Genomic DNA, 27,520 nt, shown 5'->3' with positions numbered 1-27,520 from the left:
GCTGAGATGTTTGTACAATTGGGATGTGGGGTATGGTTTTGGTAGTCTGAACCCTCCGCTACGCTATCTATTTCTTGACGCCTTTTGTTTGTTGATTTCACACACATTGCATTTTCAACTCGTCTACTAATGCCATTCTGTTTCCAGTTCATCTTCATTCATAATTTAACTTCTTTCTCATCCTCCTATTTAAATCAACCCTTCACAACCTCACAACCCTCAACTTTGGTTCCTTTATTCATTACGATTGTAAACAAGTCGTTGCAAAAATGTTGCATTTGCTGGTTTTGATCCTCTATGTGGTCGGGGGCACGAGGGCCGAGGACCCTTACAGATTCTTCACTTGGAACATCACTTACGGCGACATTTACCCTTTGGGCATTCGACAACAGGTGTGTATATATATCTACATTCATGCATATATAACAATCTTCGAGATTGTACGTACATTGCTTTGATCTTTTTTTTCCATAAAATCATTGAATTTTATGTCCGTATCGTGTATTATCATGTGAACCGCACATATAAAGCTGCCTTTATCAAAAAATGAAACATATGTCGCCGTTCTAACGCATGATGTCCATTTCAAATGTAGTGTAATAAAGATAGGCGAGTTTTTGAATAACAACGGCATATATTATTTTTACTACATAGAGTATTGAAAATTTGGTTATATGTGCTCGTTAAATATTGCACTAGTGTGCCATTGCTTGAAAGAAGCTAAAATCTTCATCCCATTCTATTCGAGAAAAGGTGAAACAAACTGTTTATGCATGTATTCATATGTGTACTAAATATTTACTAACTTATATTCCAATTTTTCATTTTCAGGGAATTTTGATAAATGGGCAATTTCCAGGACCTGATATATATTCAGTCACAAACGATAACATTATAATCAACGTTTTCAATAATTTACCAGAGCCATTCCTCCTCTCATGGTAAGTTATAAAAGTTTAATAAAATACTTTATTTTCTTTTTTTTTTAGTTTTAATCTTAATAAATTAAAACTAGTTATATAGCAGTCGTGATACACATAACGCGGACAAATTGTAGTAATATGTAGTCGCGGTTGTTATATGCAATTTAAATTGATTATTGCAACAGCACGCCTTATTAATTTAATATCTATAATTAATCCTCTATATGATATTATTAAGTGTGAAAGTGGGCTGGCTAATTAGGCATGCAAGTTGCATAACAACCTTCATCTCTCCTCTCTTAGAGAGAGAGAGAGAGAGAGGAGAGAGAGAGAAGAGAGATAGGAAGAGAGAGAGAGGAGAGGAGAGCGCAGAGAGAGGAGAGAGATCGAGAGATAGATCTCCTATATCTATCAGTAGAGAGCTCGATCGATCTAGCTATCTCGCTAGATATCTTCAGCTACTCTATCCTCTCTCTTCTCTATCTATCTATACTCTCTCTCTATCTATGCTCTATATCTCTCTCTCTCTCTCTCTCTCTCTCTCTATCTTATATCTCTCGCTCTCTCTCTCTCTCTCTCTCTCTCTCTCTCTTCTCTCTCTCTCTCTCTCTCTCTCTCTCTCTCTCTCTCTGCTAAAATATATTAGGGCTGCGCGTTACATGTATTAATGTAGACCTCTTTCGATCAAAATAATTCAGAGCCTTATTTACATAAAGTAAATAAACTACATTAAATTAATTTGCTTGTATCACAATCAAGTCTAACTAACTGCATTTTTACCTTGCTCGTGCTTAATTTGATGACCACACTCCTCTCTTCAAAGATTTTCACTATAAAAATAAACTTTAAACGCATGCACGTTACGCTCCTCCCAAAAGTAAATTCTTTTCCTTATAAGTGAAACATTAAACCTTATGTTCTCAATAGATCCTTAATTTAAATAAGTAAAGTTAATAATTTTCAATTTTCTAATAAATCTTAATTACTGATAAGTCAAATTAACACATTTTCAATTTCCTACTATGACCCCCCCAGGAGTGGGGTCCAACAACGGAAGAACTCGTTCCAAGACGGAGTATACGGGACAACATGTCCGATCCCTCCGGGCCAGAACTTCACCTACACAATGCAAATGAAAGATCAAATTGGCAGCTTCTACTACTTCCCATCTCTCGCTTTCCACAAGGCCGCCGGTGGGTTTGGCGCCATCCGCATCCTCAGCCGCCCCAGTATCCCCGTCCCTTTCCCCGAACCCGACGGCGACTACACTATTCTTATCGGCGATTGGTACAAAGCCAACCACAAGGTCTCATAATTATAGCACCACCATCTTAATACTTTGTATCATACATTGCTGTATTTGGAGTTCAATGACTTAACTTCCATCGTCCCGAAAATGGCAGGTGTTGCAGTCGGTTCTGGACTCTGGGAAAATGCTCGCCTTCCCAGACGCCGTTCTCATCAACGGGAACGGCGGAAACAACACGCAGTTTACGGTCGAACAAGGTACGATATAGGTGGTCTAGATTGAGTTTTACTTTTAGAAGTAAGTTTGGCTTTAAAATAACAAATTGGGATATTATTTCATGGATGGAAAGAGAATAAGTGAGAAGACTTTATATAGTAGTATTAATTAGTGTTTTGTATGCAGGGAAAACATACAGGCTGAGAATATCAAATGTGGGATTGAGAAACTCACTGAATTTCAGAATCCAAGGGCACAGCATGAAGCTGGTTGAAGTGGAAGGCACGCACACAGTGCAGACCATGCTGTCCTCGCTGGACGTCCACGTAGGCCAGTCCTACTCCGTCCTCGTCACCGCCGACCAGCCCCCTCAAGACTACCACATTGCCGTCTCCACCCGCTTCTCCTCCCCCGTCCTCACCTCCACCGCCGTCCTCCACTACTCCACCTCCCGAACCCCTGCCTCCAGCCCTCTTCCCCCCGCCCCCGAAGACGTTCAATGGTCCCTCAACCAAGCCCGTTCCATCAGGTAACACATACGGGGAGCAATAGCCCCCTCTAATATTTTGTTTTTTTAATAAATAAATAAATATATTATAATTTATTTTACAATCTATTTTTCTGCGTCCGCCCCTTTCTAACTGTAACGAAATTTTCTAATTTTTCGTTACAGGACTAATCTGACAGCTAGTGGACCGAGGCCTAATCCGCAAGGCTCGTACCACTACGGCCAAATCAACGTGACGCGTACTATTAGGGTAGGCAACACGCCCGGCTTGCTCAACCGCAAGCAGCGCTATGCTGTGAACGGCGTGTCTTTTGTGGCAGCCGACACGCCCCTCAAGCTGGCGGACTACTTCAACATCGACGGGGTGTTCCGCGTCGGGAGCATCCCGGACTCCCCTCCCGTCTCGCGAGACATCCGCAAAGACACAGCGGTGGTGGGAGCTGACTACAGGACCTTTGTTGAGATTGTGTTTGAGAACAGAGAAAACATCTTGCAGAGCTGGCATCTTGATGGATATTCTTTCTTTGTAGTAGGGTAAGCTCCCTGTTAACTCATGACAAATGTCTCATTTCTCTTGGCACATTTATTTAAGTTAAGATCAATTAGACTATGAAAAAGGAGATGTCTCATTTCTTTTAGCACATTTTTTGCAGGATGGATGCAGGTTCTTGGACACCTGATAGCAAGAAACAGTACAATCTTCAAGATGCTGTTTTCCGCTCTACAACACAGGTTAGAATATTCTCTAATAATAGTCTTTTACTTAAACTATCTAATTGCATTTGTAATTTATTCGATTCCCTATTTGGACTTGTTTGAACTGTTTCATTGTGTTTTTAAGATTTTGCATTTTAGCAATGGGACTTATATATTTGGAACTGTTTCAACGCAGGTTTATCCCAAGTCTTGGACAGCAATCTATGTTGCATTAGACAATGTAGGAATGTGGAACCTCAGGTCTGAGTTCTGGGCTCGACAGTACCTCGGACAGCAGTTTTATCTCCGCGTCTATACACCGGTCAAGTCCACCAGAGACGAGTATCTCATTCCTTCAAACGCCCTTCTCTGTGGGAGAGCTGCCGGCAGAAGCTAGCACATATATTAATGCCACTTGTATAACCTCAAAAGTATAGCTTCAAATGCACCCACTTACCATCTCATTCTTTGTATTTCTTTAAAATAAGTCATGTAAGAAAAAGCTATATAAGTTCGAAATATTTCATTCCATAATTATCATGTTTCATGTTGTGTAGTGTATCAATTCTTGAATTCACAATGGAGTAGTTTTCTCTGTACCTCTTCAAAATAAGTTATGTAATGTAAGAAAATGCTACATATGTATGAAATCTTTCATTCTTTTTCATGTTTCATGGTGTTTAGTATACCACTTCTTGAGTTTACAAAGGAGTAGTTTCTTTGCATCTCCTATGTTGTTTAGTAGATCAATTCTTGATTTTACAAAGGGGTAGTTTTCTTCGTATCTGCTCAAACTAAGTTATGCATTGTAAGAAATGGCTACATAAGTTTAAAATCTTCCATAGAAACTGGCTAACACTAAGCTGAAGGCAGGTACAACATGCTAAAAATCGTATTGCTCGAAAAATTTTCATGTAAAGAACAGACATCATATTTCGCGACACAACAGAAGATACAACATAGTATACACTGATAATAAGTATGACAAAAACTGAATGAATCAGTACACTCATACTTATGCACTTGAAATCGAAAAGAGAAACTAGAGTTCATCATCTATAGGCCACATCACCAGAACCCGACTTGGCAAGTCTGCTTAAGTCCTTCTCATTCTCGGGATCCTTTTGCACGAGAAGATCCCCACTCCTTCTCTGGATATCTAACACGTGATTTGGCTCAGCGAGGAATTCTAAGATCTGCCAAGAAACAGAAGTAGCTTATTCAAATTTGCCAATTTATTTTGTAATGGGCGCTGTTCTACTAACAGGATCAAAAGTGCAGATGATGTACCGTCTTCATTGTTGGCCTCCTAGAAGACGAATGCAAGAGACACAGGCGTGCTATGACCATCATGGCTTTCATCTCATCATCGTTGTACTCTTCGTTTAGGCTGGGATCAATAAGGCGTTCGTATACACCACATGTCAGCAGAGACCTTGCCTGCAATTTTCATCAGCAGTCTTGATAAGGTGATAAAAAAAATTGAACATTTTGGCTCAAAATTAAATTTAATTACCCAAAGAATTAGACTTGCTTGATTTGATGCTTGATTTGTTCTAGTAGCTTCTTTCCCAGTTATCAGTTCCAACAGCAAAATCCCATAAGCATACACATCTACCTTCTCATCAACTTTGCCATACATTATGTACTCTGGGGCTAAGTATCTGAACGTCTCGACTACATGAGCCGGCCTTCTGTATGTAGTGGATCGACAGGCTGACGACATATTGACTATTGCAGCTCCAAAATCAGACAGCTGGAAAACCAAAACTTAAGTACTTACAATTTACAAAGATTCCCTTTTTTTTGTTGAAACATTACTCTTAAAAGGAACCTCTTTCTTGAAAGAAATATCACAATGTTGAAATATAAATCTTACTAGTGGCCTTCCATCTTCTTGAAGGAGGATATTTGCTGAGTTTATGTCAGTATGTATAATCGGAGGATGGCACGAGTGAAGATACTCCAACGCCTTAGCCACACCAAGTGCAACTTGCATTCTCTCACACCATTTCAACTGGTTAAGCTTTTGCTTGAGGCTTGAATCGCTTAAGCTGTAAACGACTGCACGCATTTCTTTACAGTTACAATATCCAAGGACTTGAATTACGTTTTCATGTTTCAAGCCACTCAAAACCTCCTCTTCTCGAAGAAAAACTTCTTCAGCCTCATGGGAGCCCGAGTCCCCAAGAACCTTCACTGTCACTGCCTGGCCGTTTCCAAGAACTCCCTTATAGAGCCGACTGTTTGGACCTTCCCCAATCAACATATCGGCTCCAAAACTTCCCGTAGCATGCTTGAGCTCTTTGTACGTGAAGCACCTGTCACGGCCTCTCGTTTCCACCATGAAAGATCTTTGGAACAATGTTGGAGACAAATTTCCACTCGGGGATTGCTCTGAAGTTGAAGGTGCTGTTGATGAGGATGGCATGGACCAAGATTTCCTGACTTGAGGCCTGGACAGATGTGGATCGGAGCTGCTGGATTCTGATAAAGATGACACAAATGTTCGACAAACTCTGGAGCTGGACCCTTGCTGTGAGGTCCCCATCTGTTGTAATATGACTTTCCCTCCACTGTCCATTATCAGAAGCTTGCACGTAGGAGGCAAAGCCTTCAGGTATTTGGAAACAGTTGTACCTTCCGGGCTGCTTAAATAAAACCATTAGAACATAGTGGTGGTCGGGGTGGAGAGTAAGGAAATTACCAGCCGCTGCTGCATCCAACAGCAAGGATAGTTGCAAATGTTACTCTAACTTGGTGTGCTAGTTCTGCTGTGTAGCAGCTTCCACTACAAATCTTGACTTCAAAATCCACCTTATTACAACATAAAATGAATCAAACAAGCTCAAAAAAGTATAAGAATATGTTTAAAACTTTCACTACGAAAAAGAAGCAAAGAAAAGATTCCAACCTGCTTTGATTTGCAGATATCTTCATACATGTGGAATGTATTGGCATCAAAGGCATCGTCTTGGTGCTGCTGAACATGAACTGCAAGCACGCTGTCCCCATGCACAACGACCAACTGGAGCAACCTCAACAAAACTTGTCTACTGCAAGTATCAGATTTCAAGCCAACAATGATTCTTCTTCTGCTGCTCACTGCCTTGCTCCCGAGCCGCCCCAGAATCCCTCGAGTCATTCTCAAGTTTCCATCCATAACACACAGTCGATATTTCTGCTAAAAACGAGCATCCCATTGCAGGAAATATCACTTCAGCTCTAGACTAGGCTTGAAAATCTGCCAAACTGCTGTGAGATTTTTCAAATTAGGGAGAGCTGATATTGATAACTGCGGACCCTATACTTAAATTTGCTGTTGGTTTAAGCATTTAGTGTGATGTCTGGCTAGAAATTGATAACAGAAAAAACAAGTAATGCAGCTAACTGCCTTCACTGAAATTGAATAAATCATAACTTCTGTAGTGAAATTAAATAAATTACTAGCATGCAAACACTGTCTTCTTCTCTAGATTCCTCCATTATTGTTAGGCACGACCATTATTGTTGTCCTTGATAGCCAAACAACAGTGGACACATTAATGATCCAACCCAAACACCCAAAGCCATGTCGTTTTGAAGCTCTCTTCATGACACTACCCAACATGACATGATACCAGCTCGTTGAGGTGCACTGGTGGAAGGAATCAAAGGATGAGGCAAGACCACAACAGCAAACTTATTTATTGATCTCGACCTTTGGGGCTGAGTTCAATTGGTTGTATACACAATAGTTTTCGCATAATGCTGAAATAATTGCATACTGTGAAAAGTGTATCACTTAACTCTCTCTCACACACACCACACACACGGGAAGTGGAAACGCCAGTTGATATAGTAGTAGATAGAAACAGACAATTTCTGTCAAGAGAAGTAGCTTTATTTTACAAATAAACCACGCAGACAAATCTGTAAAGCAAAAGGTCAATTGGGATGCATTCACATAAACATACATGGTTGTATTTCAAATGGTTTTTACATAGTTCGCTTTATTATTTCAATCTACTGCGCCGAGCTGAGATGGAATACTGCAAATTTGGTGGAGGAGGTGGAGGGGCCCAAGCTGTCTTGCCTTGTCATCAACATACTCACACAGATATGAAACATCAGCTTATTTCCACAAGTTCCAGAGGAAAATCATTGGGTTCTCATGAAAAGACACGCCTACGCCTTCTCAGCAACCTGCACATTCAAATCGAGCAAGATTAAGTTGCAGTTAAGCATATATGATTTTTTACAGTATTAACATCTGGGGCAACACACAGGCTCGAAAAAGACACCGTAGTTTAGGCACTCAACACATAGTGTGATTTTTCTGTTCTTCGTGACGAGCCAAACGATGCAATAAGATAAAAGAAAGCCCAATACATGATACATCAATGTTACACTTTCATCTAAGAACTTTCCTTTAATGGCAATACTCCTATTGTAACTCCAAAACTAACTAATTCAGATGAAGCGTCTTATCCAAAGTTGTGTAATCAAATATGCAAAACTGACTACATACACACAAAGCACCAAAAATACAATTTCTTAAATTGGTTTGTTCAGGCTTGTGTTCAGGTAGTGAAACAAAAATCACTGTGTTAGATCACGAAAAACCGATTCAAATTTATCATTAGACACTCATTACTCATGGCAAGTTTTAATCATTCATTTGTCTGAACCACATTCAAACACGGGAATACATTTAACTTTAACAAGGATAAACTTCATGAGAATAAAGATATAACAGAACAAAGACTTCGCATATAATTAAACAATTAACTGACCATGACAAGTCCACCCAAAACAACTACTAGTATCTTTCAATTACAGATTTACAGTTAACACTCCTAATAACTTGTTCTCATCCACATACAATAGAAATCTAACTAAACAGTCCAGAACCTAAGATAACATGTGTATAAAGCATGCAATTATTGCAACCATCTTTTCAAATTAAATTGGTTTTCACCTGGTTAAGAGGGTTGTCAGGAGATTTCTTCCAGAGTTTCCAAATCATATCCTTGTATTGAGTGTGCGTTAGACCCGGCTTCTCCGCCTTCAACTTGGGGAGCTCAGCTTCTTCAAAAGCCTGCAGCCATAAACGACACAGCAAAACATAAACAAAGAATAGCTTAATGCATTAATCTATTATTAACTTGGGGAAACAATGCAAAATGAGATTATATTAGGTCAAACAACCAATTCCCCACAAACACCACTCAGAAAAAGAACATAATTACCTTATTTTCATTCAAATTACTTATCTAAAGCAGTTAATTCGGCTGAATTCAGAATTCTAACTCTTAATCTAATTCCAATAATCATAAAAAAAAATAAAAAAAAACCAAATCAATCATGCTAATCCAGCTAAAATACTAAGAATTTCTCTAATTCTGATTCAAATAAGCATTAAAATGACGAGAATTTCACCAATTAACCATACCTTAAACGAGGCCTTGAGTCTCTTCTCCGGATGTTTGTCCACCGGCAAACTGTCCACCATAGTCATCCGTGCAAGCGCTTCATCAACCGACCTCGCCTCAATAATCGAATCATCGCGATTGGTGTTCTCCACGCTCACCATCCTTTCGTACTCCTCCTCCTTCGCCGTCCGGCTCTGCTTCCTCTTATCCTCCTCCGCGCGACGCTGCAACGCCGCCTGCTCCTGCTCCCTCCGACGGATCAGCTCGGCCTCCGTCACCTTCGGCAGGGGCACACCGACCCTATTCGCCTTCTTATCCGGCTTCGTGAGGCTCTTCTCGAGCTCCTTCTCCTCCAGCTCCGCCAATCGGCGCGCCTCGGCTTTCCGCGCGTTCGCCTCGGCTCGTTTCTCGGCTTCCTCCTCCCGCTTCTTCGCCGCTTTCGGCTTATTTGCCTCGGCTTCGCGCCAGTACTGCTCTTCCTTCTCCTTCTCCACGCGCTCCTTCCGCTCAGACTCGGTTGCGCTCCTCCGTGCCCTAGCCGCTTCGGCTTTGCTGTTCACACCCATTTTCTTCGGCATTTTCGACGATTTTTCTCGGATTAAACCTGCTTTACACAACAAAATTTCGACAAATTTGTGCCAATCTATCAGATGATTATGTTGATTGGAAATTTGGAATCGCGATTCGAATCGGATTGAGCCGAACGCATATAGGGATCAGAATTTAGAAGTAGTACTAACAAAGAAAATCAGAAAAATATGACGTGACACGGTTTGAGTTGGGCCTTTCCCGGTACGGCCCAATATAATATCTCTGTAACTCCTTTATCCGTTACGCCGCAGTATAATATTTCTTCCCATCCATTTGGGCCAATACAACCAATGGAGTAGTCGGTTAGGTGATTTGTAAAAAAAATTTTACCCAAATCACTATAAGGTATAAACTCACTGCTACATGTTAGTACAGTATTTATTTTCTTTAAAACGTGTCTAATTGACAATACATAAATATAAAGGATTAAAATAATTTAATTTAACCCAATAAACAAAGTAGCGTATGTGAACACGTCATCGTCCGTGAGTTCGATGACACAATCGGCAGCGTCATCATCCTTGATTTGGAGGTTGTCCTTGGTTACTAGTTTGTGGGCCACAACATATACTGTACTTCACATGCGGATAACAATCCGAAGATGGCATAGACTAGAGAGAGGATCGGAAAGGGGCAGCCTCGTGAGGGAACACGGCGGCTGCGAGTGTGGCAACTGCCGCGTAGCCAGACCAAGAAACGCTCAGCCTGGCCTAAGGAGCACGACGTGGAGGACGTAGTAGACGATGAAGCATGAGAGGGCGACGAGCATCGTGGTGCTGATCAATGAGTTGAGTGATAATGGAGGTCGTGAGCTGGTGCTGGTGGAAGGACTCCGTCAACTCCGACATTTTTAGGCTCTCTACCAGTTGAGAATTCAGATTATCAAATCCACACACGGAACGGATATTTATAATTATTGGAAATTCGGAAACGTGTGTTTTTCAATTATTAGCAAACTGTTACACTATAAGATTCGCAAACTATAGAGCTATACTCTGATAGTCCAATTAAAGTTATAGCCGGCAAACTCTGTACGCTTCCAACAAGTGTCACAATTAAAGTTATACTCGCCAAACTATATCATTCGGCAATTCGCCAAAACTAAATTCTTTCTTCGTCTTAACATTAGAAACTATACAATTAGCCCAAAAGTAGATTCTTTTTGGTCTTAACATTACAAACTAAATTCTTTCTTGGTCTTAACATTAAAACTATACAATCACCTATGTCATTTCCTACTCCATCTCCTACTACATATATACAAACATGAATGATGAACGGCACCATCACTTATCATGTTTATGTGTATGGAGTAGAAAATGGCATATAAGTGATCTTTTCCAATAAACACTCTCTTCGTCTTAACATCGACAACTATAAGATTCACAAAGTTATTTGGCTAACGCTTAAATTTCAATTGGGGTGATTGATTTAGAGTTTTTTCTCTTTTTCAAATAGGGTGATTAATTTTAGAGTTAGTTCTCTTCTTTTATAGGAAGATGAATAGAAATTAAAAGGCTAGACTCAAATTTGAAATCTTTGGCCTCGAACTTAACAACTCTACCACTAAGCTAACTAACACATGCATAGTTAGTTTTGTCATTATATACATCTTATTTTTTATTAAATTCTTATATATAACTTTTAGATAAATACAACAACATAATGCATGTTTATATTTTATGTAGTGTATGTGCAACACATACAATAGACGTCAACTGCAACCTAGGTTGCCAAGGTTGGACGAGTAAAGCACCGTCGCAATGTGGTTATGGTTCGACTTTGATAGTTGATGGATCACTTTTACGATTGTTGAGTCTTTAGGGATGAGGTTTGTCAAATCCGTTACGTTCGAAAATGGTGCCTCACACTTAAGATCTCCAACAGGGGTGGACACATGTTCGAGTAAGGAGGGACGTAAGCTCCTCCCGAGTTAATAGTGCTTTTGTTTTATTTATGTAGTATAAGTACTGATTTTTGGTATTTGTGTGAATTATTTTGCAAAAACCTCTACAATGATTTAAAAAAAGTAATGAATTATTATCTCGAAATTCAGAATGTATAGCCCCAATTGAAACAGTTTCCAGTGTCCACACTTAATCTCCAACAGTTTTTTAGAAGTTTCCTCATCCTATCACCGGTGGTATTCTCAAAGGCGTCGAGCTTTTGTGAAGGCGTGAATCCATCGCGTTGGCGTCAACAAGACTATTTTTATTTGTATGTTGTCGAGGAGTAAATCTACAAAATCTACAAATCTATAAATTATTGGACAATTATTTTCAAGTTAAAGTATATTGGAATTTAAGTGTGCAAGATATTAAAATGAAGTTTGTTTGTGACTGAATGCATAGAGACTGATGGAAATTCAATAATTTTGGCCCCCTTTTCATTCAAAATTTAGCAAATTCATCAAAACAATTAATTAATTAATTAATTAATTAATTAAAAGTTAAACAACATACTCACATATTGAAACTATGCAATACCCAATCAAATTCAGCTAAATGAATAAGTTTAGGATAAATCATAAATATTGAATAAAACTACACGATTCTAAAAATGTGGGACCATAAGCATGCGATGTAACATAAGAAATTTAACAAAAGACGATTCTCAATTTATAGGACTTACACAGGTTAATTTAATAAATAGTTATACTAAAGTATGATATTTATATTAAATTAGTTACTTCTATTGTTTTTAAATATAGAAATTCTTTTTTTTTATGTTTGTTTTCTTAAAATAGAAATTTTCCACTTAAGGAAGCATCTTTTCCTGGTATGATCCATTTTTCACTATCACATTTTTTCTTTCTATTTTTCTTTTACTTTAACAATTTTGTATTAAAACTCATATTATTCAAAAGTTCTTATATTTAAGAAATGGATGGAGTTAAATTTAAATTTGTTTCAAGTTAAGCACTTAATTTTATAGTATTTCATTATTACTTGAGGTTTAGTTCAAAAAAATTAGTTAATTATATTCTGTGGCAATTAAAACAGCCACATATAATATCCCTTGAATAATAGTACCCATTACTTTCCACATCACTGGACAAATGCAACAAAGGAATAATTTGCAAAAGAAAAATCTCATTTCTGCAAAACCTCCCCAATTCTCAAATGAACTTTCGCAAATGAGAAGCTGATGATGATGATTCGGTAATCAGAAAATCAATTTTTCTTTGGCAAATTATTCTTTCTAATTATTTAAGGGAAAATCTATGTGGTTGTTTTAATTCCCACATGAATAAATTTAAATAAAAAAGTCGAATTAAACCTAAAGTAATACTCCATGAAATATGAAGTTAAATAACCAATTTAACATAATATCATAGTTTAGTAATCGTCTATGAAACTAATCCAACTTATACACTAAGAGTGTCCACAGTGGGGGAGCCGCGGCCCGTGGCTCGGGTACGCGGCCCCCACTGCAGAGAGCCACGACGGGCGGCTGGGAGCCGAGAGGGAGCTGCGGCCGCGGCCCTCACGCGGCTCAGCCGTGTGCGCCGCCGCCCACCACTGCAGCGGGCCGAGAGCCGCGGCCCGGCCACCGAAAAATATATATATTTTTTGCTTCTTTTTTTTATAAATACACATCATTTTTCCTCCATTTTTCTACCCCAATTCAAACACCACTCTTTCCAATCTATTTCAATTCAACGAAGTTCTTGTTAAACTTTTTTTTGGTTAGGTTGTGCAACTTTTTTTAATTTACAATCCAAATTGTTTTATTTTACTTAAAATTATAAATATCATAAATTATAATCTAATAAAATTTATTGTAGTTAAATTACAAAAATATCATTAAAAAAGTAAACAAATTAATTTTTATTTTGGAGCGGGCCACATTTCGTGGCCCTTGTTATTTACCATTGTGGAGAGCCCACGAGAGCCATATTTAGTGGCCGGGCCAACTTTGTTGGCCCTTGAGGGCCACCATTGTGGACACTCTCCATCATTTCACTCTTGGGTAATATATCAACCCCATTTATTGTCAAAAGGTCAGTGCAATTGTGTGTCAAGCCTTATTTCAGTAATAGTCCCAAATGATAACATTAATAACACTTGGAAATACAGATAAAAACTGTAAATTTCGTAATTTATAAATTTATCACAGAAGCTCTATAAAGTTTGACTCAATTTCTATGTTTTTTATAGGTAAATAAATACTCCGTAGAACTTTTGTGGCTAGGATACGGCATACTCGAACCCGAGACACTTGGCCTCCGGCTTAACCACTCCACTACTATTCCAATTCACGCACTCAATTTCTACTTTTTAACTAACTAAGAAGGTTTCTCATGCATGTTACAAGTTGCAACCAAACTACTTAATTAATACTAGTACTAATTAAATACACATTATATTTCACTCGATGTTGTTATTTTCACATGACAGGTTTATTCATACTTTTTTTCACAATGATCTAATGATATAATTAATGACAAAATATAGTTTAAAGGAGTTAAACTCGATATTTTACTCATAATAAATGTTGGAAACAAATATTACAAATTCAAATTTCATATTGAAAATAATCAAAAATACGAGAGAAAATTCAAACTACAACCCCTTGTTTATTAATTCAAATCGGGTCAAAACTTAAACTTGATTTTTCTTACGTGAGCGAAATCGGCTGATCCGACAACAAGACAAAGGAAAATAAGGTCAAAAGGATTCGATTATTGGATTTGGGGCAAATGATCTTACATTTCATAACCCATACCCGAATTAGAATTTTAAGTACCGTCCACAATCATTTCGTTTTTTATCCATGAGATTTTTTCAATAATTTGAATGTTGCTTTTGTTTCGATAGGAAATTAAAGTAGTTTTATTTTTTCAATCCAATATTGAATGTTAGGAATATGAAGTAGCAATTTGGAGTTTGGACCACCAAAGGTCAAAGGCAAAAAATTGTTATATTAACAATTGTGTGAAGCAAATGGGGACTTGATATACATTCAATTATGCATAGTACAATTTTTAATGAATGTATACAGGCTTCCACTATATGATTTGGTAGTTGGGGTTCAATAATTTGTCCATGTTTTTTTTTGTAGTTTAACTTGCTAGAAAAATAAATCGGCTTATTTACAAAGCGAACTCCTCATGTTTTATACCCAATGGCGGATCCAGGAACAAATTATCGTGGGGTCGAACAAGATAGTAAATATTTATTTAAAATAATTGTTTAAATTAATTATTTTTATAAATATATATTTTTAATATAAATAATTCATGCGAGTATCGATATTCTTAAAACAACATACTCCACTTTCTTCGTCCCGTTATAAGCGAGACTCTTCTTTTGGATACAGAATTTAAGAAAAAGACGTTTATGGAGCTAATTGAAGAAAGAATAAAATATGATCTTAGATAGTAAAACAAAGATGCAAATAAATAATAAAGTAAGAGAGAACAATTATGTTATATTACGTGTTTTGACAAAAAAAATGACATACACATAGCATAATTTTTCTGTAACATACCAAATTTTTAAAGATTTAAAAAATTGAATATGAATAATAAGGTTGAAATTTTAAATTATAAAACTAAGAGTAGAAGAAATTAAGAAATATTTACTTTATATAAGTAGGTGGTTAATTTAGATAAATTGATTTTGATATACTGTAAAAAAAATATTACTACTACTACTACTATTTAACATCAATTGATAAGATAGAGAAAATATTTTTAATGGACTTCTAAGAATTAATTCAAATAAAGAAAATATTTCAAAGCCCATTTTACAATTAGATAACATATTTAAGATATTTAATCTTTTAAACTTAGTTAAATTTATTGATGCCGGTTTATTCTATTTCACGAGTGAATATAGGGATGAGAAAACAATAATGACATCGCCAATACCATTCATCTTTCTCTTCGAAAACAAAAACCGCGGAAGGACTCTTCCCCTCCAACTCCTTCGTTCTCGACAACAGTCTACCCATCCGGCTGCCTCACTTCCTTCTTTTCTCTCTGATCAGTCTCCTCATCATCTCACACAGCGTGAGGACGTGAGGTGGGGGCGGAGACGTGAACGTCGTAGGGTCGGAGGCTGAAGAAAGTAGCTTTCCGGTGCACTCCGTGGCAGGTGGTGGGGTCGGCCGACCCCACCCGACCCCACCTGCATCCGCCAGTAATTATACCACTATTATTATTTTATAAAATGCTTCTAATATTCTCGATGAACTAAGCTTAGAAAAGCTTACTATCAAATTATTACACTATTTAGTTAGGGCCCATCGAGGGATCATGACATTTTATCAGGTTGACCCATGATGAAAAAACGTTGGTAATCAAAATCTATCAAATTTCCAATGATAAAACGTGAAAATTATACCAACGAAAATTAATAGTTAGTCTGAAAAGTTCAAGTTTTATGTTATCCAACGTGAAAGAATATTACAATTATTGTTTTTTTAATATAAGTTATTTCGGTTTTTTAATTCACTTCCTAGTTTGATTGAACAATCAAGTGAAAAAGAAATTTATACAAATAAAAAGTGACAGTTGGATGAAATTACTATTGTACCCTTTTTGGAGAGAAAAGTGAGTTGATTATGCAAATTTTTTTATTTTATTTCTTTTACAAGTGAGTGGTAATTGACTGTGAGCCATGTCAAATATAACGGGACAAAAAAATGGACCTATCAAATGCAAACTTCTTGAAGAAGATTTATAACACTTTTAAATAGATGCACTAGAATCTGTATTTTATGAACTAATTTTGTGATTGCAGTATAGCAGGTGTGGTTATGCTTGGAATCCGGCGACGGCTCCGACAACAGCTGGCGGGTGGGGCGACGAGAGAAAGTTGAGTCATACCTGATAATAAACTGCCGAGCACACCACAGGTGGGCTAACGCGGCGGGTGAGTCGGTGAGGCAGCGAGAGAGATGCCGGAGATGAGGAGGAAGCGGCAACGACGACGCGGCAGGAGAGGAATGCGAGGCAGGGCGGTGGGCATGGGCGAGGAAGGCTGATGCAAGGCAAGTTCCGCCGGTTGAGAGAGAAAGAGGGAGATGGCGAGAGATTGGAAGAGGGGAGGAGGCGCCGCTTTTTCATCAAGGGTTTCTAGGGAATTTTAATTTATGGAGAATATTAGTATTTGGGCTTTATTTGTGTTGGATTCTTCTTTAATTAAATTTATGTATTATTTTGTCTTCTACTTCAATCAAAATTGGAACTGTGCTATTTAATGAGATAGTGGCTTCTATTTCGATCAAAATTGAAATTTTATTTATTGTTGCAATGCTTCGTTCTCTAAATTAATTGACAAGTTAAAGTATAACACGAATATGTAATCTTTTTCAATTTTCACCCTATATTTACTTAATTAAAGTATTTAATATATTTTTGTTAGTCTTCAATTAATTAAATCTAAACTCGTAAAATTTGTATAGCTTCTTCTTATAATACAAAGAGTAGCTTATATTGTCATATTATTCAAAACAAATAAGATGTATAAAAATATTATCATTATTGATGAAAGATTGGGGAAATATTAATTAATTAAACTAATATATTATATATAATGAAGGGCTAGTTGTGAAAACAATTGGACAAAATAGTTACTTTATTTTATCACTCCTAATCTATACTTACTCTATAATTTAGCCAATTGCCACTTACTTTATTAAAATTTCACATTAAAACTTAGCATGAATATAATAACAGAGTACAACACTTAAATTAAAACCATATTATTACATCCATGCCAAGTCTTATCACTCCTAATTTATACTACTTCATAAAAAGGGTCAGTTGTGAAAATACCTTGATGTCCTTTTTGGAGGGAAAATGGAAAGATGTAGTGTCTTTTATTTCTTTACTTTATTTTGAATTTTTCAAAATATTTACAGAATTAATTTTTGAAAAAAAACAATTGGACAAAATACTTCATTTATTCTATCACTTACTTTACTCTTTTTTATCTCTCTTATTTTATTCATCTATCATAACTATTTTATTTTTATTTAATTCATTTAACACCATTTCTTAAAAGTCTTTGTAACGATAATGTTTCTTATTTTTATCAATTAGTATTGATAGTGTTGTAGTATGTCATTGAAGTGTGATAGCTATTTTGTACTCCCTCCGTCCTACAATAATTGTCACTCTTATTATGGGCACGGGTTTTAAGAAATGTAAAGAAATGTTGGTTAGAATAGTTAGTGGAATGTGAGACCCACTTTTTTATATTAATTTTATAATAAAATGTGAGCGAAGTGAGTTAGTGGAATGTGTGACCTACTTACCATTTATGGTAAAGATGAAGTATGACAACTATTGTGCGACGGACCGAAATGGAAAAGAGTGACAATTATTGTGGGACGGATAGAGTATTAGATATTTTATAATGTTCCAATTAATATTTTAAAAAAAATACATTTAACTAATTAAAATATTTTTATTTATAAAGGAGTATACTGTTATTGTACATTTATTATTCGAATTATCTGTTTGTACTATTTGATCTTTACTCACACATACTTATTCTAGTTAACTCATACTCTTTGATCGTTACTCACAAATCTTCTCTTTGTCATTAATTTTGTTGTTTTTATTCCATTTAAATCATAAATTAAAATTGTACTCCCTATGTCCCATGTTACTGACACTTTTATAGTTGTTTTGATGAATTTGAAATGTTCTGTTAATTAAGGAGTAGCTAAATTCTTCATTTAGAATGAGACAAGATAAGTATATTTTTATTTTTTTAAATTTCTACATTGCTTTGGATTCTTATTTTCTATATATTTATTGTATTTTATACTATTCATTATTTGAACTCTAATGTTCTGTGGATACGGGTGTCAATACTAGAACAAGAGGTATAAAAAAGAGGAGAGAGAAAAAGGCAGTCAATCTTTCTTTCCGATCAAGTGCGCTCATAAATCTTACTACGTGGACTACCGCATCTTAGATTTTCCCAACATTTCAATTATAACAAAAATAGTAAATAAAAAAGCACGCCGATTCCTCTCTTCCACACGCAATGCCATCTAGATTTATTTCAAGGGCACCACATATTTTTCAAGATTTTATTCCTTCAATATTAATTAATTATCGATTAATTCGCATACTGTAGATTTAATAAAATAAAATGTTATTATGATGATTTGAATTTTGAAGGGAAGTTTATTCACTCTATTATTCGAATTCTCCTCACATGACTCTTGTGAGGATGGAAAACATTTATGATCATGAGTTTATGACGTTGGAAATAGTATACACCATTAATGATTTTTTTATTATACTGAATTATTGACGTTTTGAATGAATTTCCAACAGTCGCACGTCATTAGATTAATTATTATACGTATATTCAACTTCATACAGTAAATGCCGACTTTGAGAGAGATTATTAAGAAAAAAAAATTAAAATTTTATGTAAGGAATAATTATACGAATAATTATCCTACATTTGGCTATGTGACAATTAGGATAGGTTATTTGTCATGTGCTTGTGAGTTGTAGGCACAATAATTTTGCGTTTATAGAGGAATAATACACGATTAAAATACAGTAAATAATCATGATAATTTGAAGAAATGCAGTTAAAATAATCGAACGGTCAATGAAATTCATGAATGTAAGTGCGAAGCAGGGACAATATTAATTGTCAATCAATTCTGAGAAGTTGAATTGGTTTTTTGTTTTTATGACTCAAATTCTACTGGAAATTTATACTCCATAAATAAATCATTTATAGCAAGGGCAAAACCGGAATAATAAACACCTACATTTCTCAAAAATCAACAGCATTTAGTATGTTTTCTTGCTTTTTGCGAAATTTATTTATCTTGGTTGGATAAAGCATTATAAATAACACATGTCCTATTAGCCATTGATATTTTATCTAGGGAAATTGTATAATAAAATGTTTAATTTTGCCATATTATTCCGTTAGTGGTGGACTGCTTCATTTAATTATCTTACTTTTAAGTTGGTCAATGCAAATAAATTGGATTTATTTCCCAAAACTGCCGCGAAATTCAATTAATTTTTGTTGCGAAAAGTCCAAAACCAATGGAACCAAAAAAAAGGACGTCGTTCACGTGACAAGAAACACACTATAAACGCCGTTTCCCAACAGACCGTACACAGTGAACAGTAGTATATTCCAAACTTAATCGAGAGAATTTTACCCGTTGAGTTTTCACCCCGTTCCCTATTAACGCCGTCACCTCACAATAGATATATATAGTCAGAAAAGGAATTAGGTACACCTATACATATACTCTGAGATATATAGAGAGAGAAAGGAGTCGTACTTGCTCCTTTGCTTTAATAGTTGTCGGCTTTTGCTTATCTTCTCCGCCTTCACCACCACTCTTTTCTGCAACGAATTCACACGAAACGGCAGTGTGAGTGAAATGCCGGTAATCTCCATCTGAGATCTCTTCATTTTCCTTTTTCTTAGAAAAAAAGTAATTTCGTCCGAAGCATCGAGGCTATGGGGAGTGTGTCGTCGGAGGAAGGCAGCGAGGAGAGATGCGGGAGCTACAGCTTGAGCGCTGACATCAGCGAGTCGGAGAGCTCGAATGGCGAAGTAGAGGAGGACGAGTGCGGCGGCGCGTCGAGCTCCGCAGGATTTTCTCCCTTCGCCGCCGGCGGTTCGGCCTCCTTGTCGCCGACTTTTAGTTTTCCTGTCATCGGAGGCAAAGATGTGGTGGTATGGGACGAGAAGCCGCTCAAACGTAGCTCTGATTTGTCAGGTTTGCTGCTAGCTAGATTGTTTTGTGCGAATTTTGTCGTTTCTGCTTAGGTGAAGTAATTGCTGCTTAGTGTGAGTAATTGAGTTCTGTGTTTTCACGATTCTGGTGCTGATTTTGCTATTGATTAGTACTAATGTATAGTTATTCACCGATCTAATCTTTCCTGTTCAGTTTTGGCTTGAATTTATGCAACATTTATGTTTTAGATTTGGTGATTTGATGCATTTACTCGCAATCCATGGGTTGTACCCTAGAATCAGTGGTTTTTGCATAAGATTGATGCTAGCCATAGTAATACCCTAATTTTCTCTCTTTTGTTGGATTTTAGAAATTGAGATGATGAAGGAAAGATTTGCGAAGCTTCTTTTGGGGGAGGACATGTCTGGCGGGGGTAAAGGAGTTTGTACTGCGTTAGCAATTTCGAATGCTATCACTAATCTCTCTGGTATTTTCCCTTAGCCTCTGTCAACAAGTTTTGGTTTCTTGTGCTTGTTTAGTTTTTTTCCTTTTTTTGAGAGTATTTTTTTATTTGTAGCTACTGTATTTGGTGAACTATGGAGGTTGGAGCCCATGGCTGCTCAAAAGAAGGCAATGTGGTTCAGAGAGATGCAATGGCTCTTGTCTGTGAGTGATTCGATTGTGGAACTTGTTCCCTCCATTCAACAATACCCGGGTGGGGGCACGTATGAGGTGATGACAACAAGACCACGCTCAGACTTGTATATGAACTTGCCAGCGCTTAAGAAGCTAGATGCGATGTTGATCAGCATTCTTGATGGGTTTTGTGACACGGAGTTTTGGTATGTTGATCGTGGAATAGTTATGGATGATCACGATAAGTATTCATCTGGTGCGTTGTCTGGGAGGCCTTCAGTTCGACAGGAAGAGAAGTGGTGGCTTCCGTGCCCTAAGGTTCCTGGGAAGGGTCTGTCTGAAGAGTCGAGAAAGAGGTTACAACAATCCAGGGATTGTACAAACCAGATATTGAAAGCAGCATTAGCCATAAATGCCAATGTGCTAGCTGAGATGGATATTCCAGCAGCCTACATTGAAACATTACCTAAGGTAAGTATATTTTTATTGTGAAACAGTTTGTTGATTCGTTGAGGACATAGTTTAAATAACTGTATTTGTGTTCAAAAAATGTCTCTGCAGAATGGAAGAGAATGTTTGGGTGACATCATCTACAAGTATATAACGGCTGATCAGTTCGCACCTGAACGCCTTCTTGATTGCCTCGACTTGTCAACGGAGCATCACACTCTAGATGTGGCAAATAGAGTCGAGGCAGCTGTGCATGTTTGGAAGATGAAAGAAAAGAAGAAACACCCTAATGATGCGAAATTTAAACGGAAGTCATGGGGTGGTAAGGTGAAGGGTTTTGTAGCTGATGGAGAAAAAAGTTTATTTCTGGCTCAGCACGCTGAGTTATTGCTGCAAAGTCTTAGGCTTCACTTCCCTGGCCTTCCACAAACTGCACTAGATATGAGCAAAATTCAGTACAACAAGGTAGTCAACCAAATCTTGCTTTCCTCTACATTTTTGACCTATCATGTTGTCAAGAACACATGTTGCACAATTTGCATCCTGTAGAACTGCTTCTCACTAATTCTCTCTCTTGCAGGATGTAGGGCACTCGATTCTTGAGAGCTATTCACGAGTAATGGAGAGTTTAGCTTTCAATATAATTGCTAGGATCGATGATGTTGTGTTTGTGGATGATGCCACAAGGCGCTGTGCTGCAGCAGAGTCCATGTCAATCTTTGGGAGGGGAGGCGGTTTCAACGGCCTGCCCATTCAAAAGAAGATGTCACCAAGTCCCTTTTCCATTCAGCACACGCCCTACACATCTCCATTTGCGACTCCAACCTTCTGTTCACCCCCGCCCATGCCCAATAGCCCAAGAAGGTCCGTTAGTCCATTGAACAAATCTTCCCAGACAAGAGTGCAAAACCATAAGTTCGACAAGATTGTGTCCGCTGATCTGGATAAATTCTGGTCCTACACAGGAAATCTAGGGTCCAGGAGAGTCCCGTGGGATGCCCCAGAACGTGATTGATGATCTAGATATCTGGTTGGTGTTAAATAGTGGATGATTCATCTTTACATATCCTGTATATTTGCCTAGTATATGTATCAGTTGAAGTTTTGATCTTTCTTTTTAGCACTTGACAAGATTAATTAGGTTTATTTGTTACCGCAGTTATGCAGTTGCAACTCTAAATTTGTGTTCTCTACAGCTTGTTGAGTAGTACTACTACTACTAATTGTGGTTGCTGATTTCCAGATATTTAAAGAAAATTATATCCTAGAAAATCTGATGTTTTTGTTCTCTATTCTACCCACTTCTGTTTCTGCCCAAACTCATCGCTATCTTAACAGCAACAGAAGCGATGAGACCAAATTCATGTAGCTACCTTTACAGCTACACAAGCAACTCTAATGCTTTTTTTGGCAGTAGAAATTAGAATGCAAATCAACATTACCAGATAAAATATTTTATGAAACTAGTATGATGGCAGAAAGTAAAGGAAAAGCACAATATTCAGATAAACAAGCTGCTTCAGTAACATGTACTTCAAATCATTGAAAGAGAATCATTCAACAACAGCTCTAAAATGATGTTGTAGTGATACTTTAAATTGTTCAAACTTCTAACAGAGCTAATGCAAGAAAACTGAAACTTATAGTAATACAAAATTGAAAGAGGTCGATCAGCACCGCGGACACATCAGGAGAAAAGAAAACCTTGGAGATGTGAGTTAACAACTGCGCAAGCTTATAGACTAACGACTGGCTTCGTAGGCTTGCTTATCACTTTTCCAGCATCATATATTCATTTGATTCATCCCAACCTGCACGAAACGAGGGGCAACAAAATTCAGATGACTAGCTTCAACAGAGGAAAATTTTCACTCATATTATTTCCCACTCGCTTATAGCCTTTTGCCAATCATCAAAGCTCAAGACATAAACGACAACGAATAAGGTATCTACACACCATCAATTCTATCTTCAGCATTGTTACATTGTTTTCCTCAGAGAAAACTTCAGTAGTTACAAGTATATTGTGAAAAAATATTCCAAGCACTAGCAAAATCAACTGCAGCACACAATGCTGATCAATAAGCACAAACAATACACATATAAACCAATCTTTGAAACGAAAATGCAAAGCGTAAAGCTCATATTTGCAAAGGTAAAACGATAAACTGATCAAGAGGGGGCAAAATATCTCCGAATAACCATCAACGGGTCCAATGCTCCCGCTCTCCAAATCAAACACTCCAACACTATCTTCCCTATTGCAATGCTGGTCGGTAAAGAATATGCAGTTCCCCCTGCATTTCTCATTCACAAAAAACGCGCAATTATCACCCAAGAAGAGCATTGTCTCCTAAATCAGTAATCAGTAATCTTAATCCATTTCTCACCATTTTCATCCAGCCTTGTTAGTGTGAAGCTAGAAGAGCAAGAAAGCTCAACGATAAAAAGGAATCTCAGCGTGTGAACGAGACGTGTGTTGGTATGAGCATCGATCCAATGCATCGCAGTGAGCTGGCCTTTGTTTTTTGAGTAGTTTTGTCATTTAGTGATTAAGAGTTTGTTCATATTTCTAGATCCTTCTGATCATTGCTATATATAGCTACTGTGGAGTGGATGTATGTTGACTGCGATGAGAAATACAGAATATTTCCAAATCCCTTTTCATGTTACTTTACTCAATTCCTGATAAGCCTTAAATTTCACACTTGTTTGTCTCATCAACAACCATCATTGAAACCTTGGTCGTCAGCTGGCTGAAGCCTCAGATACATGAGAAAATTCCAAGAAAGGACGCCATGCAAAAATGTATCCGCCATTTGGACCCTGAAAAACAAAGTTTCCAGACATGGTATAGACGCGAGAACCTCTCGCGTGTTTAACTAAACACGCTTGAAGCTCTTGCGTGTTTTAACTAAACACGCATCAGGCTATCGCGTGTTTAACTAAACACGCGACACGCTCTCGCGTGTTTCGGGTAGACACAAAATCCAGCCCAGACGGCAGAGACCTCACTTTCCACTCGCGAATTCACTTCCAGCTCGCTCAATCTCTCACTCTCAGCGACGGCCAACGTTTCTAGCCGGCGAAAATCGAAGTGAATCCGTGATTTTGTTGCTCTAATTCATATTTTAAGTGGTGTTAGGTAATTATTGACTATTAATTTCAATTATCATTGCTATATGTTAGTTAGTTAGTTATAGATTTAGGGTTTATGGCATTGAACTTGGTATTGAATTTTCGATTTTAATTTTGTTCAATATTTATCTAAGTATGTTGAATTTATAGTATATGATGTTATGTCGCACTTATTTTGCAGGTTTAATGGTGTTTGTGAGTTTATATTGGGATGGGAAAATTATTCAGCTCCCAGGTTTGGGTGTTGCTTATGATCCCCCTCGTGCAAATTCATTTATTATATTGAATGAAAAGATATCATATTATCAGCTTGTATCAATGATATGTGAAAAAATTGGAATTTAGTTGGATGCACATACGATTGATTTAACATGGAGACATCCTGTGGTTTTTAGTGGAGTGGTGAATTATATAGCTACACCAGTGGATGCTAATTTGTTGGAGTATATGTTTGGTGAAAATCCACGTCAAATTGAACTTTTTATTGAATATACTCCTGTTACCACTGCGTTGCAATTTGAACCACGTATCACTCATCATGATGTTGGAACATCTAGGAGAGATGGTTATCCTAGTTTTGATGTCGGGACATCTAGGAGGGATGATGAATATCATAGTTTTGAATTTAACACATCTGGGAGAGAGGTTGATGAACCACTAGATGTACCAAATTTGACATGTGATGGTTATGATGGTTCTGATAATGGTGATGGTGCAGATGGTTCTGATAATTGTGATGGTGCAGATAATGTTGGTGGTGCAGATGACTCTGATTGTGATGGTTCCGATGGTTCTCAACCAAGTGATCTTGATTATAGTGCAGAATCGTGTGAAGATTCTACAGACGATGAGGCACTTGATATGATGGTTGAGAAGTATGTACAACCATCTGTTCGTGGGGAGCAATCTGTTCCCAACTATGTGCCTGAAGGGTTACCATTTTTTCGATCATTACCATGTGAAGGCAGCCGTGGTTACTTTTCAGAAGACCATGGATTGGTTGATGAAGATATGTGGTATTGGGATGAGGATAATCCGAGACATATAGATGTGGGAACAAAATTTGATAGCAAATTGCAGTTATTATGGCATGTGGGAACAGGTCGGATGTATGAGGTTATGGATAGTCATTCAAGAAGATGGCATGCAGTTTGTAGGGACCCATTTGGTCCGAAAAGAATAGGCAGGGACCTTGGGCAACGCTACCCATGTAATTGGGAGGTTAAAGCAACGTTTAAGAAACGTGATGGTAGCTGGTCTATCAACTCATGGGTTGATCGTCATTGCTGTATGGGAGATCACGATCCAAGTGAACATGTTAATCTTACATCATCCATGATTGCTCTCTGCATTCGAAGTCAAATTGAAAACGATGCAGCATTCAAGCCTTCTGCAGTACGTACATATATCAAAGATAAATTTCACGTGAAAATCAGCTACAAGAAAGCATGGTACGCTCGCAGAAAAGCTATTGAGCTTGTATATGGTGGGTGGGAGGGGTCCTTCAGACAACTCCCCAGCTACCTGACTGAGTTGCAAACTCAAAATCCGGGGACAATCGTTGAGTGGTTGCATGACCCTGTATTGAGTCAAGGTAATACAAAGGTGTTCCGCTACGTATTTTGGGCATTTGAGCCAGCAATAGAGGCGTTCCAAGTAGCAAAGCCGGTCTTATCAGTTGATGGGACTCACCTGCGTGGAAGATTGAAAGGTAAACTACTTGCTGCAGTAGGTTACGATGCAAATAAGAATTGTTTGCCTGTTGCTTTTGCTATTGTCGATGAAGAAACAAACGAGAGTTGGAGTTGGTTTTTGAATCTTGTGAGAGTGCATATTATAAAGCATGACCAGGAAGTGTGCATAATAAGTGACAGACATCAAGGCATTATAAATGCCATGAAGGCTGATGTCTGGAAAGAGGCACCAGTTGGTTATCATCGATTCTGTTTAATTCACGTTAGATCGAATGTGTTACAAAGACACAAAGTCCCCGGAGTGAAGAAATGGGTATGGATAATGGGTGAAGTGAGTGAGGAGCGGAGATATTGGACTGCAAGGCGTGAATTAGAAAAGGTGAGTCCAGAAGCTCTGAGGTATCTCGAAACCACCATAGATAGATCGCAATGGACTATGGCACACGATGAATTTCGTCGATGGGGTGAGACATCTACTAACATGGCCGAGTGTTATAATAATGTGTTGTTAGCTGCGAGGGAACTCCCAATTAGAGCTATCGTTGATATTACATTCTGGCGGACCATCAACTGGTTTGTTAACCGAACGACTCTAGCCAAACAATATCAGACGCCTTTGACACCGTGGGCTTGGGAGTTATTTCAGAAGAATGACCAACGAGGGAGACGTCATCATGTTAGGACTACAAGCATAGCACGTGGCATCTATGATGTGCTAACCTATCACAGAGGTCCGGGTAGAGGCCATAATATACATGTTGTAGATTACCGTGAAAAGATATGCTCATGTGGAAAGTGGCAGACCTGGAGAATGCCTTGCTCTCACGCTGTTGCGGTGCTGAGAGAACGCAGTGATGACATCTTTAGTCATGTTGATACACGATACCACACAGATGTTTGGATTCACCAGTACGCAGGTATGTTGTTTAAATACTTTGTATTCTTTCATTTTTATCATGTCTTACATCTGCAATTTTATGCAGCTGTGTTCCGTCCACTGAGACACCAAGATTATTGGTATGAACCTGAATGGACACTGGAATGTTCACCAGCACGGCTACTTCCTCGTTCACGTGGGCGATACAACAGAAGGAGGATACACAACCAAATGGATGAGCGCGAAGAAGATGCGCCAAGAGCTTCTCCTCGATGCCGCCTTTGTGGAGAGACCGGCCATAATAGAAGAAAGTGCACTTTAGGACGTGTTATGTAGTTATTTTATGTTTGAGAATCGTGATTGAGGGTTGGAGTTTATTATGTGTTTGAACCAAGGAGTGATTTTGTGGAGCAAGGAGACACGCGAGAGCGTGTCGCGT

General features: G+C 37.8%; 3 protein-coding genes and 1 pseudogene across 3 annotated transcripts; 2 read left to right on the top strand and 2 right to left on the bottom strand.

The window, feature by feature from the left end:
- The first annotated feature begins 169 nt into the window (after positions 1-169).
- Positions 170-4,259, top strand: LOC121752928 (L-ascorbate oxidase homolog). Its single transcript, XM_042148030.1, has 8 exons — positions 170-392; positions 832-941; positions 1,959-2,229; positions 2,327-2,429; positions 2,575-2,917; positions 3,062-3,430; positions 3,550-3,628; positions 3,789-4,259. Exons 1-8 carry the CDS (start codon positions 270-272, stop codon positions 3,987-3,989), a joined length of 1,599 nt encoding a protein of 532 aa, XP_042003964.1. The 5' UTR covers positions 170-269; the 3' UTR covers positions 3,990-4,259.
- Positions 4,260-4,466: 207 nt separating this feature from the next.
- Positions 4,467-6,928, bottom strand: LOC121751077 (annotated as a pseudogene).
- Positions 6,929-7,430: 502 nt separating this feature from the next.
- On the bottom strand, positions 7,431-9,802 carry LOC121752920 (coiled-coil domain-containing protein 124-like). Its single transcript, XM_042148021.1, has 3 exons — positions 9,027-9,802; positions 8,553-8,672; positions 7,431-7,777 (listed from the first exon to the last, which is right to left on the bottom strand). Exons 1-3 carry the CDS (start codon positions 9,582-9,584, stop codon positions 7,760-7,762), a joined length of 696 nt encoding a protein of 231 aa, XP_042003955.1. The 5' UTR covers positions 9,585-9,802; the 3' UTR covers positions 7,431-7,759.
- A 10,056-nt stretch (positions 9,803-19,858) lies between these two features.
- Positions 19,859-22,644, top strand: LOC121750339 (rop guanine nucleotide exchange factor 1-like). The gene is made up of 5 exons (XM_042144859.1): positions 19,859-20,328; positions 20,657-20,773; positions 20,864-21,393; positions 21,484-21,837; positions 21,953-22,644. The coding sequence occupies exons 1-5, from the start codon at positions 20,067-20,069 to the stop codon at positions 22,385-22,387; spliced, it is 1,698 nt and encodes a 565-aa protein (XP_042000793.1). The 5' UTR covers positions 19,859-20,066; the 3' UTR covers positions 22,388-22,644.
- Positions 22,645-27,520: the final 4,876 nt, after the last annotated feature.

Source organism: Salvia splendens, chromosome 10 (genome assembly GCF_004379255.2).
Source record: "Salvia splendens isolate huo1 chromosome 10, SspV2, whole genome shotgun sequence".
Classification (NCBI taxonomy): domain Eukaryota; kingdom Viridiplantae; phylum Streptophyta; class Magnoliopsida; order Lamiales; family Lamiaceae; genus Salvia; species Salvia splendens.
Note: the sequence above shows the minus strand (reverse complement) of the source record. Positions and strands in the feature narration are given on the sequence as shown.

What these genes read in the sequence shown, in the direction of transcription:
- LOC121750339 (XM_042144859.1), top strand. Translation starts at nt 20,067, where the DNA reads ATGGGGAGTGTGTCGTCGGAGGAAGGCAGCGAGGAGAGATGCGGGAGC. An exon ending in ACGTAGCTCTGATTTGTCAG is followed by an intron (nt 20,329 to 20,656) that starts GTTTGCTGCTAG and finishes GTTGGATTTTAG; the next exon opens with AAATTGAGATGATGAAGGAA. An exon ending in ACATTGAAACATTACCTAAG is followed by an intron (nt 21,394 to 21,483) that starts GTAAGTATATTT and finishes ATGTCTCTGCAG; the next exon opens with AATGGAAGAGAATGTTTGGG.
- LOC121752928 (XM_042148030.1), top strand. Translation starts at nt 270, where the DNA reads ATGTTGCATTTGCTGGTTTTGATCCTCTATGTGGTCGGGGGCACGAGG. An exon ending in GAGCCATTCCTCCTCTCATG is followed by an intron (nt 942 to 1,958) that starts GTAAGTTATAAA and finishes TGACCCCCCCAG; the next exon opens with GAGTGGGGTCCAACAACGGA. An exon ending in AACCAAGCCCGTTCCATCAG is followed by an intron (nt 2,918 to 3,061) that starts GTAACACATACG and finishes TTTTCGTTACAG; the next exon opens with GACTAATCTGACAGCTAGTG.
- LOC121752920 (XM_042148021.1), bottom strand. Translation starts at nt 9,584, where the DNA reads ATGCCGAAGAAAATGGGTGTGAACAGCAAAGCCGAAGCGGCTAGGGCA. An exon ending in GACTCAAGGCCTCGTTTAAG is followed by an intron (nt 8,673 to 9,026) that starts GTATGGTTAATT and finishes TTATGGCTGCAG; the next exon opens with GCTTTTGAAGAAGCTGAGCT.